The sequence below is a fragment of the Cydia amplana genome, chromosome 2 (genome assembly GCF_948474715.1).
Source record: "Cydia amplana chromosome 2, ilCydAmpl1.1, whole genome shotgun sequence".
In the NCBI taxonomy this organism is placed as follows: Eukaryota; Metazoa; Arthropoda; class Insecta; order Lepidoptera; family Tortricidae; genus Cydia; species Cydia amplana.
This window is the reverse complement of record NC_086070.1, coordinates 12,863,822-12,882,826: the sequence shown is the minus strand read 5'-3', so window position 1 is coordinate 12,882,826 and position 19,005 is coordinate 12,863,822. Positions and strand designations below refer to the sequence as shown.

At 35.0% G+C, this 19,005-nt stretch overlaps 1 protein-coding gene across 2 annotated transcripts in view; it reads right to left on the bottom strand.

The window, feature by feature from the left end:
* Positions 1–19,005, bottom strand: part of LOC134658122 (suppressor of lurcher protein 1-like) — a 61,945-nt gene that overhangs the window by 29,696 nt on the left and 13,244 nt on the right. For both annotated transcript variants that reach the window (XM_063513740.1, XM_063513732.1), the window contains exons 2-3: positions 14,974–15,013; positions 2,669–2,741 (exon numbers count right to left, since the gene is read on the bottom strand). In XM_063513740.1, the coding sequence (XP_063369810.1) occupies positions 2,669–2,741; positions 14,974–14,997 (97 nt within the window). In that variant the 5' untranslated portion in view covers positions 14,998–15,013. The remainder of the gene's footprint in view (positions 1–2,668; positions 2,742–14,973; positions 15,014–19,005) is intronic.

The following is a 19,005-nucleotide window of genomic DNA, read 5'->3' as shown; positions in this document are numbered from 1 at the left end:
CGCATATCGTAGGGTCAGTTGTCGAACATTGAAACAATCGTACACACTGAAACTTTGCGATATCTCGGAAACTAGGTGTTATCAGCTAGTGCCGTCTGTCAAGCAAGGGCAGGCTCAAGGACCCCCAGCACCTCCCCAATACGCGAGCGCGCCTCGGAGAAGGAGCACGTTGCTACGAGCGTTATTGTGAATTCGTGTGACAAAAGTAATATTTTTCATTTATGTTTCGCAATTTTTTACCAAGATATAGAGTCTAGTTTGGCGTTATTTAATTTTTTATTGTGTTCTATGTGTATTAAAGTTACTTTGGAGCTAAATATTTTTAAATTTCTTTCACTCTTTGGTGCAGTTTTTTTTTATTGTTTAAAAAAAACACCCCCTAGTCTCACAATGAAACATATTTATGTAGTAAACAATGAAACATGATGTTCACTGAACACCAGTATTAGTACACAATGAAACAAACTCATTATTTTTTTGATTAATTATGACTATGTGCGAAATCTGTGAAACTAAAATACCATGAAAATTGATAATAATTTGTCTATCATATGACAAAATATAAGATACTTAACTTTAGAAATGGCTGAGATAGGATAGTTTATATGTTGAATGTTTCATTGATGGCAAGGTTAAGGTCACATGTCTAACATTGAAACAGTCGTTTATAATCACTATGTTGCAAGAAAGTGTATGATATCAAGCATGGAGATGCTTAAAACCCTCCCGCGTCCACCTAGTTGTCAATCATGCTCCGTGGACATAAAAGGCGCCTTTCTCGCAGCATGCCGTAAGTGCCGACCAGATTTTCGATTCACAATGAAACTTAGGTGTGCGTACAATGAAACAAGTCTTTCGCTTTTAGATATTTCAGCAATCTTATAACGATACCATATTTTGGAAACCTTTTAAATAACAAATTTCAGCCTACCACTAGTTTTTCCTTTCCTTTCTCATTAATTGATTGAAAGGATGTATGTATTAATGTAACTTATTTATTACAAAGTTTCAATGTTTATTAAGGATGTTTCATGGTAGACTATATATATTACATCTGTTTCACTGTAAAAATTAGAGTGTTTCATTGAAAACATGCACAAGTACACAATGAAACAAAACCCATTTTTCAAAAAAAGCTTTATAATACAGAAACTGTTAAAAATAAGTAGAAACCAAGAACGCCATATGATAGCCAAATAAATTGTTTATCTTCATACGAAATATCACACTCATAACTTTAAAAACACCAGAGATAGGAAGGCTTAAACTTTTAGTGTTTCATTGATCAACAACTAACCCTACACAAATAAAGGAAAATTATTCTAATTAATTCTTTTTGAGCCGGTTATCTTTTTTCGTAAAAAGTTTTTATTTTTGGAACAAACCAACAATTAGTCGAACTGTACGAACTTAATACTTTTATCATTTTATATCATGTACTACACATGAGTAAAATTCCTATTTTTGTCAATCGCACTATTTAATATTGAGCAAACCATTTTTGTAACGTGATTTGTATCGAATAATATATAATCCATAATTATCTTTTATAATAACATTAGCATGTAGCATACACAAATATTGGCATTAATAACCCAGCATGCTAGAAGATGGAATTAAAAAGCTAGTTATCACAATACACATACCTAGTGTACCTACCTACTGAGATAAGTGGCCAGGTGGAAACTGAATAACATACCTACTCTACCAATAATTAGGGAATTGCTCGAAAATTTTGCAGGCAAAGCACTGAAAGTGCCTAAACATTACTCCTTAGTCGCTTCCATCCATTTAAGTAAGGTTAATTAAGACCTCAACATCTTCCATTAACAAGAAGGACTATATAACCCAATTAATCAACAGGCGAAATCTAATAAGGCACCACATTTCTCCTTTCCGATATCCTGTCTTTGCCAATTTGTTAAAACTGCCAGAGAAAATCAGGGCAAATTCAATTATATGCCGCCCGTGTCCTAACTAGTGAGCCAGAAGCTTTTAAATTATTTATCGGTATTTATCTTTCTTCGGTTCGATGTTTCTAATAAATGGGAATCGGTTTGGGGTGACACGGGTGACTGATGGGTGCTCTGCATGGGCAAATGCATTGGTATCGAGTTTGAACGCGGGTGACGGATTGGTGATTAATGTAATGTAATCAAAATGACACAGATGCCGATTTCGGGCTCTATTGATGACGAGTGTTAATACGATTTTATTTATCATACAAGACAGAAACGTAAGTGTAGCATTTTACTTACACAGAAACTATTAAAAACACAAGCAAATGACACAAACAATATATTATTGGTGTATTGGAAGTAATGGTTTTGTTTTTGGGTTTACACTTGGTTTCTCCAATTTGTGTAAACGAGATATTGTGTTGTAAACAGACACAATTTAAAAAAGAATGGATTTACAACGTTCAAATTCCGCTCCTATTAATTGCACAACACAAATTGCTCTCCTACTTTAGCTTGCGTCTTACTCATTTTGCTCACCTGCACTCACCTGTAATTCTACCAAAGAACGCAACAAAATAACATGAAAACCTATTTTACAAAAATATCATCATCATCAACAAGTTAATAAAAAGTAAGTAGTAGGTAACATACTTTTACGTGCACTGAATGGAGTAAGTGTTAATAAAATAAGGGAATTTCACACCCACCGGGATTTATAGCGAGTCCTTCATCCACCGTGTGCAGAGATAAGTGGATGAGCAGAACGATCGCAGTTGATGTCTGAAAAGAAAAACATTTTTTTTAATTTAAAATTCGCTTTTAGATAGCCGTAGCCAAAATAGCAAAAACGGAACTCTTATAGTTTCATATATTAACTCACATTTACAGACGGGTCTCTTTATTTTATTACCTTTATTTACAGACGTTTCGTCACAGGTCTATAAATGTGAGTTAATACATAATATGTGTTCAACACGCGAAAGTTTTAAATCTTATAGTTTCGCCATGAACGTCTGTCCGTCTGGCTGGCTATCCGTAACAATGTCACAGCCATTTTACTCCTCCTCCACCTCCTTTAGAAATATAATACTTATGTAACTTCCAATATGAAATAAAATATGTAGTAAGTACATATTAAACTTGTACCACTGGAAATCTACACACACATTACGGGATGTGCGGAGCTACTACTGCGCTCCGTGAAATCTGATTGGAGACATAACCTTGGTAACTTTTATAGTCAAATAAAACCGAAATCATAATGCTGTTTGTGTCATTTGCTGTTTTACGACAGACACGTAGCAATTCTATTAGATAGATACTCAAGTACCAGTGTACTTGAGTACATCAGTGAGTTACTTATACTCAGTAGTATAAGTAACTCACTGATGTTATGGTCCGTAATAATATTATTGGGGTATGTTCTAGGCATTCAGATACATAATATACCTACTTCAGATGTTTAATAGGTACTTGTTGATTAGTAAGATATCATTATTACTTACAATAACCCAATCCTCCCCTACAGTTAGAAAATGTTCACATTGTTCATGGTCACCGTCTCAATAGCCTTCATCCATAAACCTTTCTCATCTTATTTTATTTTTATAGAAAGAAACCTTAGCCATTTCCGCATAAATAAATAAACACCAAGTGGACCTATTCCAACAAGATTGAACACCGTATTAATGTTCAAAATGGATGTAACCGGGTAGGTACTTAGTTTTCACTAAACGATACCCATAAGACAAAAACAGCTTTGCTTTGGGGTATGGTCACGGTCAACCTAACACGCGCATCCTCATTTCGCTCGTCATCGCACCTATCTTTCGTCTTTGGCAGATTACCATGAAAACTAGTTGTAACTAGTAAAACGCGTTTTCCCCAGTCAAAACTTCGGGTTTTTCCTAGCCAAGGCACTTTGCGAAAACTAGTTTTGACTGAAATTTCACAGTTAAAACTAGTTTTGACCGAAGCCGTCCAAGGCGTTTCGGAAAACTAGTTTTAACAAGTGAAAACGCGTTTTCACTGAGGCGATACGGAAATCAAGTTTTAACAAACATAGTTGTGCATATACACGCTGTTAAATGGCGAAGGCAGCGTAATACCGGGTTAGATTACATAGTTTGTTTAGTAGCTAGTATTTATACATTACATCCTTAAATTAAAGGCCAATTTGAATTGAGCACGCAAACTTTCGGAGCTTTACTCGCCCACAAGACGTAAGCTTCGTGAGTCGAAGTAACTATTAAGCCATTGCTCTGATTTTCTTCGAACAAAGGCACACGAAGTTTGAACCCTCGATTTAATACATTAAATAGGTACCTAACTCACAGGAAAATGTGCATCAAATAATACTGACCTGACTGACCAACTAAAATCTAATTTTGAATCTCGAAGAAAAAAAAATGTCAGCGATGAAGAGATACTTTTGCAGCATTCGAGATATTGACATGTTCTTTTTTTTAATCGACTTCTTTGACTTCTACTTCAGCTAATTTCCAGAATGTAGGTACAAGGTACGAAGGTTTTCAGAAAGCTGGAAATGTTTTGGGAAATGTCTTAAAATTTTTGGAAATAATTCTAATTTGGAAACAGAAAATGTCGTATTTAGAAAGAGTCAGCATATTAGTAACTTTTACTGTAACAAATAATGCAATGCATACTATGAGTTTGAACTTGTGTAAGTACCTCCACAAGTTTTTTCTTGACTACTTTCTTGATGCTATCTAATATTTTCACGAAATCTGTTCTGAGAAGCTGATGTAAGTAAATAAAGCCCGAATAGCCAGTACTTAAAGCCAAAATGCTGTACAGATAAGTGGAGGGAATAAATAAAGGGAATGGTATCATTTACTAAATATACGTGCAATTAAACCTTTCACGCTTCGTTTCGTCTGATATAAAAGGAGTATTGGGTAAGTTTAGCTATAGCACTCACAGTTTACTGTAAAAAAATAGTAATTACAGCAACTAAATCATGAAATGAAAAAACTATTTTATTTGTAGAGTTTAATGTTCTTTCTGATATAATTTATTCGCTTTATTTACAGCAAAAAATCGTAGGGTACACCGGGGTTGATTGAATCATTTGGGAATGTACACCATCGACCATCGTCCATATTTTTACAAATAGCCCGAAATATAGGTGCATGTATCTAAATATGTACATGTGAGATACGTAGTATAAAAACAAAGATCACACTTACATTTTCACGAAATAGTCCACTTTTGCTAAGCTAATACGTATATCGAAATAATAAGTTAGAACTGCTGTTTAATTACACAACTACCCTCCATGTATATTTCTTGACCATAACTGTCAGAACATTAGTAACGTAAATAAAGTATCTTATAATAATAAGCCATGATATTAAATTCGTATTAATTTGCGATTAATTATTCTATAATAAATTAAATTAAAATGTAGCAAATACATTTGTTAAATTGAATTATTATGATAACCGGATGTGCAGGAAACATCTTACTTGTTATTCCTACCAAGAAGTGGTGGAAGGGGTGAAGTCTGATCGAATATAAGCGGGTGTCTGACAGTTGTGGCTCACTTCTCAGTTGGAGAGCTAACGACGACAAACGAAGCTAAGTGTCCATTTTATTTTATTATGTTTTTATGACTTGTATGTTTTCTTTGTGTTATAGTCTGATGGTATGTACGTTACAACCTTTAATGTCATCACACTGCGCCGCGGGCACGTCGCGGGCCCGCCACGAGCTCGCTTGGTCAACCTCATGCCCCCTCTCGCTGTGTGTGTGCATAAGCTTTATGAAGTTAAAGATAACTACTGTTACTTACCGTAAATAGGACTTGGCGGCATCAATTTTCTTCTTGTTTGCTTTTTTGTATAAATTAGCATTGACAAAAAGTGTTAGACCGAAACATATAAAACTACATTAGCAAACCAGCTAATAACAAAGCACCAATACCTATGTCAGTTCTAAATTGACTTAGGAATATAGCCTGAGATAAATTGTGGTTACAGACTGTTTGTTCATTAAATTATTGTTTGTTGACCCTAGCTTGTTTGTGAAAACCGCTTCGTCTAATATTCGATGAGCGTTTTAGTGATTCCCAGAATTCTAAATAGCTTTTGAAATTTCGTTTCTCTCAATACGAGAGGTAGCTTTTAATGGAAGCTAACGCACATTTAGCTCAGCAAGTTTTACTTATTATGCTCCTAAATGGCAATTTCTGATATTTTTTGGGTGGTATATGTAAGTAGATTTTGAGAAGGACTGTTCTCGGAGGAATTTCGATCGTCGGTTTCTTCTAATAGGTACTTCTAAAAATGTAATAGTCAATGACTAGAGTAAAATTCACAACGCAGAATTCGTCCAAAGTACTTACCTACATACACAAAGAGCATCCGTAACCAACTTCGTCTAAAATTCCACGAAAGTATAATTCAGCCACAGGCATCGTCAAAAATGTACAAATATAATCCGTAACTAGCTACCAAAATGCAGCAACGAAACCCCGATACATGCACTAGTAGAAAACGAGCCAAATACACTAGCGGCATTACCCCGTTGCACATTAAAATTGTAACAATATTTTCTGGACTATAATTATTCAATAGTTTCTTTACAATGTGGTCGACTGCCTGTTTCTTCTCCCACAGTGTAGTAATAGGTCAATGTTACCTGTGTTGTGACGTCTGTCTTTATATACTAGAAAAAACCGGCCAAGTGCGAGTCGGACTCGCGCACGGAGGGTTCCGCACCATCAACAAAAAATAGAGCAAAACAAGCAAAAAAAAACGGCAAAAAAACGGTCACCCATCCAAGTACTGACCCCGCCCGACGTTGCTTAACTTCGGTCAAAAATCACGTTTGTTGTATGGGAGCCCCACTTAAATCTTTATTTTATTCTGTTTTTAGTATTTGTTGTTATAGCGGCAACAGAAATACATCATCATCTGTGAAAATTTCAACTGTCTAGCTATCACGGTTCGTGAGATACAGCCTGGTGACAGACGGACGGACGGACGGACAGCGGAGTCTTAGTAATAGGGTCCCGTTTTTACCCTTTGGGTACGGAACCCTAAAAAAGATTCCCTAGCCACCATCAGACAACCTGCCATGTACTTGAGACGTGCCCGCCAGTGCGTAGGTGGCGTTGCATAAGGCAGACTTCGATTCCACTCACGATAACATTCAGCAAAACTTCGGTACCTACTATTTCGCACGCGATCAAAGCAGATAATCTTGACTTCCTTGACCTGGCAGAGGTTAACAGGAAAGAGACTTTAAAAAACCTGTTCGTTTTAGGTGTCTCTGTATATAAATTTAAACTAATATTTACCAAGTTAAAAAACATCCTGCGCGATAAATTTGTCAGTTTGACACTGAACATGTCGACATTAACGACAAAATGAAATTGCATACTAAGATATAAATATAAGCATAAGTAATTCAGCAACAATCAAGTAGAAAATGTACCTTATTCTCTTTTAAGCAAATATAAAATTTAAATGCTCCTTATATAAGCCAGTCTACAAAGGCTCCTCGACATAAAGTTCAAAGTATTGCAAAGTTTTTCAACAAATCTTATATTCAAAGGCTGGAAACATCACGTAAATATGTTAATATATATAATTAAATTGTGAAGTGAGATAACCCCGTGAATTAGGCAAAGACACGTTGACAGCTTTAGGGGGAACACATGAAATGAATTATGCCTACCCACAGCTTCGGGATTAGCGGTGTATGTTATGATGTTATGACGCGGAATTTCAAATTTTGAAAATCGCTATTAATAACGTTGTAATATTGGTGTTGTGGGTTATCTACGGAAACATTCATTTCTTACCTTGTGATAACACTAACAATATATAATTATAATTAACAAGCTTTTATTAGGTCGACCTGTATGTAACTAACTATGTAATGGAATCTAAGGTAACTAATTTAACCATCTTCCAAGGATCGTAGCGTCATGAAAATTGGCAGTTGTATGTAGTTCTGATGACAATACAATAATATGGTACTGTCGAACTGATCTGATGATGGAGACAGGAGGTGGCCATAGGAACTCTCGACCTGTATGTAACTAACATGTAATGGAATCTAAGGTAACTAATTTAACCATCTTCCAAGGATCGTAGCGTCATGAAAATTGGCCGCTGTATGTAGTTCTGATGACAATACAATAATATGGTACTGTCGAACTGATCTGATGATGGAGACAGGAGGTGGCCATAGGAACTCTGTGATGAAACAACGCAACCTAATTATGTTAGGGGTTTTTAGAATTGTCTCGATGAGTATTAGTTGCCTGTCGTAAGAAAAGTACAGTTAGCGATAAAAGCTTGTGCCAAAAATTACATTTTTGCCAGAAACTTATTCTTGTTTAAAGTAAGTTTATTTGAGTATTTTAATCGTAGCTATACTTAAGATTTAAGAGCAACGGTCGCGCAAAACCTCTTTTCCATAAAAACTTACTCTGTATTTTCCTCTCTGAATATTTACATAGAGGTTAATTATAGAACATATTTTTACACAATTTCCAGAGAGGAAAATGGGGACTACGTTGGTATGGAGAAGCGGTATATATCCACTATCCACTTAACACCTCGGGGTAGAATTTTACTATAAATTCTACTTAACAATTGCTCCTGCTACTAATGTTGTTACCAGTAGAACTAAATAAAACTATTTTATACTGTTTCATAATGATGTTAAGGTACCGGTTTAAATTATACTACGACAGGTGTTATGGAACTGGGACATATTGAGCCTGGTTTAAGCTAGGTGTCCACAAACCGCGGAGAAGTGAAATTCTCCTGTCTACCCTTAATCCTTATCATGAGAACTTCACTCCATAGGTTCTAATATTTTAGCCAACCAACGTAAAGAAATGAAATAATATTTCATTGCTGCATAAGCATAAGCATATCTTAAAAGTTATTTACCTAGTAAATAGCTTTTAAGATTCTAGGTATTCCTAATTTTATAATTATACTTCCTATAGGTATGTTTTTTTTAACTTCTTTCTCATTTGTGTTGAATTTTTGTTTATTGTTGAAAAATTACATGACATTACAAAACGGACATATCGGACCAAAATTATTTTTCTAGCTTAATGCATACAAAATCTATAGCAATGTGCGAGGTGTTAGAAATTCATCAGCCTTTCTTTCTCTAATCAAAAGTTAGCGATTTCTTTAGTAATTATTACAAAGGCAAGCCTAAATAACAGATCTAACGAAGTCTGCCACTGGAATTCATTTGTCAACCAATTTGTATTTTACGGGTGTCTGTTCTATACAATATATGGATATCAGTGAAATGAAGTCGGTCCCATTCTATTGTCATGGAGTACAAAAGTCTGAAGCTTTCTAATAATTCAAAATGATTTAAATATTCATTAATTTGATATGTGCGATTTGACTATAGTTACATATATTATGTATGTACTATAAAAAATAGTATTGTAGAAATAATGACATTTTTCAAACCTAATCCTCCCAAAACTGTATAGTGTAAGGTACATTAAATGTTATATGGGAGACCACCTCCACACAATGGCTCATGCCCATATATGACATACAAATAAAAACAAAAATGTATCTTCAGTAGTACCTACCCGAAAATTAACGATGCTGGTGGCCTAGATCCTAGATAGGTGGATACGATCGCTATTGCCTCGCTATCGAATCGCTTTGTGTCTCTCTATCACTCTTCCATATTAGTGTGACAGTGACAGTTGGCGTTTCGTTCGCTACGAGCGTTAGCGATTGGCATGTTCGCTACGGGGCCTGGTACCTAGTTTTTGGATGGGACGTCTCCAAAATCTTGAAACGTAGTTTCAGAGAGTATCAAAAGAATAAAATTATCATCACTTTATTTGTAAAGAAAACATTTTTTGTGGCTCTGCGGGGTTGCGGTTTTTATTAGGCCTCTAAAATAAGTATGTACCTAAGTCTTAAATTTATCACGATCATTTATTATCATTTTAAGAACTCCACGGTCATCTTCTACCGTATATTCAGATTAAAGTCGCGAAAAGCATAATAAGTAAGCCATTATTCTCACCTCCTAAATCGCCTCGAGAAGATTAATTCACGAAGTGCCGCCTTGAACAATTTTGAGAGGCGCAGGTGTATAAAATACGGTCGAAATCGTGAAGCTAACATGTTGTAAAAGGGGTTTATTACCTACTTTTATAATTTTTCTATTAATATTATTCTTCTCTCTCTTTTATTTTTGCTACCGTAGAACTCTGATATTTCATGACGAATTTAGAAAACTCTTTTTATTTTAAGCATCCCTTGTAACTCCATTACTGTCAAAATCCAGTTGTGATGGTGGGATTCATGAGCATTTTATAACACTTTTTTTTTACTTTCTTACAATGAACAAAGTAGTATTGCATCCTACCATTACAAATTGAAAATCGAGTCAAGTAAGGGTCAATCAGTAGGTAGGTACATTTGCACCATTTTTTGTAAGTTTAACTTGCAACTTAAATTTATCCTTGGGTACTTGCTATCGATTGTACCCCAGAAACTTTCAAATTGTGAAAATAAATGTGGCGCAAAACGGCCCATACAAAAAGATGGCGCCCTGTGACGTCACATCATATACGACTGTGCCAATATGTAGCCAAAATGATAAAGTAAAATATTTTTTCTTTATTGACGCCTTAAAAATGAGCTTAAGAATATTGTTACCATAGGTACACTTTTTTTCTCGTTATAACATAAGGGATGTAATATTATTAGTGTTTGATACAGGTATATTAGGAAAAAAAATGTTAAAATTGTACGTTATAAATTCGAATAGGTATTTGTGCAAAAATGTTACGAAAAATTGCGGATCTCTGCAATTTTTTGCGGATATATTTTGGGTTTTTGTTTTTAACGTGTTTCAAACATTTTAGTTAAAAAATTATGCACGTAACCTATTTGCGTATGGGTAGGTACCCGACGGAGCTAGATTGAAGGTCTAATCATACGTAGGGTACCTAGGTAGGCACAGCTAACTAATATGATTCCAATAGGATTCAAATATCAGTTTGATGCCAGGTGCACGTTCGAATTGGCCTGATAGTTAAATACCGACAGGAAGCCATCTCAATGTTTCCCTTCCTGCATACGCGCTTACAGCAGCCTACCGTAAGGGTATTGTGAGATAAGCCATTCGCAACCTTATTTGCTTGCATGTATCTAGTTAGTGTAAGCGTACTAATGTCTAGTACGAGTATCCGTTGTTTAATGGAATTATCTGATCAACGGTAACAATAAACCAACTGAACCTAAAGTAAGAACTCCAATGAGACTCGAACATGTTAATACTATTTAATAAACGCTCGAGATGCATCGAACCGTTTTAGAGAATCTCACACTAGGAGCACCGACGGCACTGATCCAGCGCGCGACGTGTCTAAATAGTCGAAGTTCCTCAAAAACGGATCGAAACATGTCTAGCTTTTATTCGACTAAATAATACTTTCGTAACCCGTCTTCAATAATAATTTTAGTGTATCGGTTACGTCAATATCAATAGCTACTCGTGCATAGAAACGGACATTTGTCAAAGACGATGTTATATTGTAAAATTGAATTGATCATGTTAAATAAATGTTTGATTATGGATATGTGCATCGATTGCGGCGAATAAAACAACTCACCAAATCGCACACCAATTATGTCAATATGTAAAATATGTTTTTTTTGTAAAGCAATTATAATAGTATTAAGTAGATACTTTTGACAAGTATGTACCTAATCACATCACATCGACTGCTTCTCCATAAAAACTTAGTTCCTATTTTCCTTCAGAAAAAATATTTTTATACAATTTGATCTAAGTACCTATATTATATTAACCATGCAAAATTTTATAAGCTCCTTAAGGATGACTCACGTTAGATCGGTCCGTGTCCGGGCCGGAGCTTCGGGTGCTTACTTTTCTATGACAATGACAGGTGATCACGTGATGATTTTCATAGAAAACTAAGCTCCGGAAGCTCCGGCCCGGACACGGCCCGATCTAACGTGAGTCATCCTTTACTCATATAGTCAGTAAAATTTGAAAAATTGTGTAAAAATATTATATCAATATCCAGGGAATCAAATGGGTACCTACCAAATTTGTACGACTACAAGTACATACAAGAGTCCAATTTTGTGACCTACAGTGTTTTGTTATCAATTCCTATTAATAAATCAACAATTATTTAAGACGATAGCCGGCCACCCCTTCTCCATACAAACGTAGTCCCCAGTTTCCTCCATCGATATTGATATTATGCAAAAAAAAATTGTACAATTTATTGCCATGGCGTCCTTTCATTTAACTTATTCGATTTTTTGAAATCCAAAAAGCAATTCCACAAAAGCTCCTTACTCTAAAAATAGTAAGAATGGAAAAATCTAAATAAATCAAACGTTCATCAAACAGCGTAAAAATATTTTCTGTGATATTAATATTAACTGAGGTGTGTAGGTGAAGGGGTTACGTAACGTAGTGTTCTTAATTTTCATCATAATAACCTATATCATCAACTTGGCTATAACTGAGTCAAAGGAAAGATGAGTTAGATAAGTCAACTTCAACGGCAACCCGGCCAGTGAATTAATAACTACACTCGGGGCTTCAACTCTTGATATCTTTAGTATCTTTGCTAAGGTTTCTCATATTACTATTTCCCGCACGTACAAATGCGAGTAAAATATTACGTTTTCTTAAAAAATGTGCAAGTAAAGCATAAAGAAGTCTTCAGCCGCATTAGAGTAAGAGGATTAGAGTGGCAGCGCGGGGTGCCCGAATGACTTGATTTGGGCTCTTGTGGGCTTTCTTTGTCCCCTTATGATACTATCAAAACGTTATATTACAGCGTACGTAAAGTATGTCAAGGGTTAAATACGAGCTACTGTGTGTAAATAGTATAATCTGTATTTAGAAAAATAATATAGCTAAGCTTTGAATTATACTTTGAACTGATATGTATATGCGCTTTTTTTTTCATTAACTAAGGAATATTTTGCAAAAACTCCTTAGTCTTTCTCTCCCCATGTTTTATAAGGATACTTCTATCTCTATTTAGATATGGTATCAATGCAAACCATTCTTGGTACAAGATAAATCCCAATCAATGTCAGATAGGCGAACATCCAGGCACCTATACTAAATAAAGTAATAATTAAAATAAAGTAAAAACTTATCAATTATTCTTTTTCTCATTTCACTTTGCAGGCATGCATTCAACATAGATAGATCTAAGTTTATTTAACCAGTTTGAGCTAGTTGCCAATTTACCACTTTTACAAAAAAGCACAAAAAATATTGTAAAATTTAGTCAAACTCCATTAATAGTACCATCCATCATTCAAAAAGGTAAAACAGTCCATTAACAGCTATATTAGGGAAATTATAGCTTTGCCGTACCCATTTCCATTACATACCGTTATCGTTTAGGTCGAGTTTTCGAGGTAATTGTCTACCCTAACAGGTTAACAAAGGGTCACTTCGTTTGCTTCCCTTGAAAGTTAGCGAATTGCTATTCAATTTTCTTGTTTAATTTTATAATCTACACTGATTATTATTTGAGAAACATCCTACTTTAAAATTATTATCATTTTGAATTCCTCAACACTCAACTACCTTGGAGGACAATGACATAAGAGGACCATAAACAACAGAGAACCATGGTTTTCTAGCGGACCATGAACAGAGGACCATGGTTTTCTAGCGGACCATGAATGAAGCGGTTTGAAGTGGATGCCTATGTTGGTCCTCTTTAGCATCTTAAATAGCTTTATTATATTTAAAAAATACATTAACATATTTTTATAGAATGCTATACGTTTTGAAATCATTATAGCCGCATATTTTCATCGTCAATTCCGATTCCATCAATTGCGTTAGGTACACTAACCGCTTAAATTTAATATCGCACATACCTATAAGGTATTTTCCAGCATCTGCTTCGCATAATAGTACCTTAGGTAAATGAAAGAAAGCGAGGTGATATTGTTTATTTATCCAGTCCATGTTGTCCGTTAGATGTTGCCGACCTGAGATGGACGGGCGAATAAATTGGAATTTTTTTAGGGTTAACTAGCCACTTTGATCGGCCAAATTACCATTACAAAGTGAAAAGATGATATTATATTTTTTAATTTTGTAGGTAGTCTTTTTACGTATACCTTGAAAGTTTATATGAAAGGGCTAAGATTTAGTAGGTATTGGTAACTGTACTTGTTTTTGCTTGTATATTCCTAGTTTATGGAGAAATTAACCCGCCATCATGCGTGGTCCGACGCATTTGTATAGTTATACTATTATCAGAGCAATCGAGATTGTAATAAAATTAAGCATGAGTTATTTTGTATTGTATTAAGCAAGTGTGATGAATTGACAAAAGTAGGAACCCAAAACGTGTTTTTTTCTTTCTAGTGTAGCTATTGGATTGAAAACTTACGTTAATCTTACCACAGCAAGAATTTGCATAACAAGGGACCTGGATTTACCATAGGTTTCCCCATCATTTAACTCCAACGAATACCCATTTGTTAGTTTCCAACCCCTATTGTTACCGTTTCTCTACGATAAAGTGGTTGAAAGTTTCCTAGAAAGTTAACGGAGAACCAAAGTTTAATGTGTACTTGATTCTAAAGAGATTTGTTGCCGTCCGCCCGCCCTTCAGATTAGAAGTAAAGCAAATTCCGTTTCATAAAAAGAAACATATCTACTTATATAATAAATAGTACTTGCTTTGGCTTCAGATTGTAAATATACTAGCTTTTTCCCGCGACTTCGTCTGCGTGGAATTAGTACCAGCAGTGCCCATGCTAAGCCTCCTTCTATCTGTCAGCCTATCAACGGGTTTTGTTACCATAAAAAAGCCTACCTACCAACCTACTTACCTACTAGGCCTATCTTTAAAAACTAAGAGCTAAAAACAAGGTTTTGCTTCAAGGCCATTTCTCCCGAAATGGTTAGGAACGTTGGTTAGGTAATTATTCAAATCGTAGTTTATACTTACCTTCATATTTCGGTTAAAATTCATTTCCGGAAACTCGGATCTGTGAACAATAATTACTCCGTTAAAAAAATGTAGCATGACAGTATAACGAAGTGATGCTAGTTATATTATAACTTCTATATAATAATACTGAGAAGTAGGAAATATAAAAGTATAGAACATAACTTATACTTATAAACAGTTTGAATCGTACAATAAACAAACTTTTGCGTCGGTGTCAAAAAATATACAATAGGTATTGATATATTTACGATGCACAAACTTGCAGCCACTTAGGAATTTCGTGATAAATAATTTTTTACTCTTCAGTGAGTGTTAATATTTTAGTATCTATAAAAAATATCTTACCTGAATAATAACATAGAATTCATTTTGGTTTTCAAAAATTCTTGCAGAGGCATAAGTATACCTCTGTAATAACTTTTGAAAACCAAAATGAAATTAAAACAAACAAACAAAATGTAGGTAATCTATACATTATTATTTGACGTGAATAAATCCATAAGTTGGTTTCTTGTATTTGGAGTACCTACTGTTCAAAATATAGTATATCATACGAGGGGTATTCAAAATATTCTCGGTATGAGAATGAAAACAAACAAGTACGAAAAGTTTGATATTTTTATTTTTCAATATACTCCCCCCCTATGTTCATACACTTAAAAGATCGATCAATTATTTTTTTTAATCCCTCGTAAAAATATTTTTTATCTTTCGTGTAAAAATGCTCCTCCACTGCCGCCTTCAATGCTTCATCGTCAGAAAATTTATTTCCACGCAGATCCTTTTTAAGATTGGGGAGCAAAAAGAAGTCGCTGGGGGCTAAGTCCGGACTATACGGTGGGTGAGTAACAGTTTTAAACCCACGTTCAACAATAGCTGCCTTGGCAATATGAGCAGTATGGACGGGGGCGTTGTCATGCAGAAGCAGAATACCTTTGGTTAACTTTCCTCGCCTCTTTTCTTTAATGACATCCTTTAATTGACGTAGAATGTTAGCGTAGTACTGTCCTGTGATATTTACACCTTTTTCTTTATAATCGATTAGTAATACTCCTTCACAATCCCAAAATATCGTGGCCATGACCTTGCCAGCTGAAGGGATGACCTTCAACTTCTTGGGATGAGCTGAACCCTTAATGTGCCACTGCATGGACTCTTGTTTACTCTCTGGGTCATAATGATGAACCCAGGTTTCATCTCCAGTAACTATTCTTTGCAGCACCTCATCAGGATTTTCACCGCACAGGTCAATAAAATCGGAACAACAAGCTACACGCATGTCTTTTTGAAGCCGAGTCAGCATTCGCGGAACCCATCTTGCACTTACTTTTGACATATTAAGATGGTCATGTATAATATCATGTACGGTACCAATAGAGAGATTGGTTACTTGTGCTATAGATTTTACCTTCACTCGACCATCTTCCAATATAAGTTTTTCCACTTTATCAATATTTTCTTGTGAAGTAGCTACTACAGGCCGGCCAGGTCTAGGGTCATCTTCAATACTCTCCCTTCCGCGTTTAAACTCGCTTGACCACTTTTGAATGGTAGATAAAGAAGGAGCAGACTCACGGTAAACACAATCCATTTCCTCTTTTATGGTTTTTTGATTTTTACCCTGTTTTGTCAAGAATTTTATCACGCATCGATGTTCTAATTTAGTTAACATTGTCAATTCGCACAGGATGTTCATGTTTGTTCAGCAATTGCAGAAAAACAAAAGACTATCTCGGTTCGAATTATACTTTTTTTTAATGTCAATGAATAAACCTTAGCGGCCAGTAACGAAAGAAATTTTAGAAGAGGTCGTAAGATATCAATACCGAGAATATTTTGAACGCCCCTCGTATATTAGGTATATCCTTTCAAGTGGCATATGTCATTGAGTTGTTGGAATTTCGATTTTATTTCAATTAATCGAATTTCAGATCTAAATGACTTAAATTGTCCGGAAGCCGGTTCCTGCCACTTGAAGAGATATACAACTGAAGTACTTTTAATTGTGATATTAATTTAAAGTACGCAAGTTTATTTATTATGTACCTATTTAGTAGAGTTACTTATTTCGAATTATTTTGCTCATTATAAGTACCTCACCTACGTGTAATTAGACAAAAACTGCCCCCTAGATTGGGAACATACCCAGACACTACTGATTCGTATGTGCCTTTCTTGTGTTCTGTGTGAGTACTTGTAGTGCAAATATGTGGGTTCGAAGCCCACATTAGCTAGATAGAGTTGATCATCTTTAGTTTTTTCATTGTGCTTGACATCTGTATTTACAATTTATGGGTTGTTAGTCCAATTTATTAAGTTTTACGAAGCAAACTCATTTTGTTTACGATACGTTCTTGGTTCACAGTTGGTTTAAGGCATTAATCAAAATGTTAGGTACTAATCCTCACCTACAAAAGGGTTAAAAAATAGAATCGATTGTATGAGCAATAAGTATGATCGCATGAGTTAAATTACCTATGTATTGTTATTGGCATATATTAAATTATATTCGTTGTTACATATTAATTCTAAAAATCATCTGTACCAGATAAGGTAGCTAAATGTTAAAAAGATTGAATTATAAATATAGGTAAAACATAAGTTTTTATTTGGCTAGATTTTACTAGTAGGTACTTATAGAACAGCTAAAGTTGAAAACAGCTCCATGACAAATTGCCGGGCTCAAACAACTCGCATAGTTACATACAAACTGAACCGTTTATTCTTACTTTGTACTTGCGATGTGGCGTATAATGTGTATTTTCGACGAATGCTTTTGGAAATACAGAAACCTGCACTTATTCAAATTTAGTTCATGGTAGCAAAAAATAAACAAAAACAGTACATAGTCATACGACCAAAATATAACGACGCAGCAACCGTATGCTGTATGTATTACACAATCCACTTTCAACCACTTCATATATCAATCGCTTCATTTATATCTCAAGAGATTACAAACGATTAAATACAAACATCTATATAAAATACTCAAAATGTAGGTACAATAAAGTGTATAGGTAATAACAAACTAAATACTCGTATTTGCTCGATACGAGAAATGGTCTAACAAAGTATTTATCCCAAAATGGTCAAAGAAAGTACTTCAAGAAAATGTAGCGACTAAAACGGCTAAAATTCTCCTCTCACTCTAAATGGGCTCCCATGCGACTACGTTTACGCCCGACGAGTTACAGCAGCAGCACAAGATTTACGTACTAACTAAAGTTACGGCATAAGACTTACTAAGCTCTGAGCACTAAACCACTAAACTACTTTTGATAAAGGTTAAGCTTTTATATCCCCTTAAGAAGAACAGTAGGGTTTTTACATAGTTGTACCTAGTTGCGAATTGCAGTAGCTAAGTTGTTGGTGTAGGTAGTTACCTACCGTGTTTTAAAGCATTAAATGAACGAACTTCAGCAAACTACAAAGTCAGTTTGTGACTTATGTTTTTTTTTATTTTCCTTTATGGTAGAGAGTAAAAAAAGTAAATGTTGTTGGCGCATCATTTACAAGGATCGAATTGTGTGTAAAAAAGGTTTCGGATTATTTGCGATAGCTATATATATATATACGCAGGGTAAGCTGGTTGAAAATAAGATAACTCAATTTTTCAGTGCTCATGCGTAAATAAATAAAATATGTACTTCCTTCTACGAAATGTCATAATGACTCCTTTACGTTTTAAGCTATTCGCCTGTGGAACGCGCTGCAGTTACATTGTAGGTGTACAAAAACTCTTCGGAGCTATGAAAACCTAAGTAGCTTTTGCAAACACTAGTTTTGACTAAAATCCTAGTTAAAACTAGTTTTCACCGAAGCCTTGCGGTCTAATTTTAACTAGGGAAATCACATTTTTACTTAAACCGGGTTTTTACGGTAAGATCATTATTTATATAAGTACATGCTTAGAACGATAGATAAGATGAATAAACCAGGAACAATATGCTCTCATCGGAATATGAACTGGACTAGGCAAGGAGGCCATTAATGTCGCTCGTCGTCAGTAATATTTGATGTTAGTAC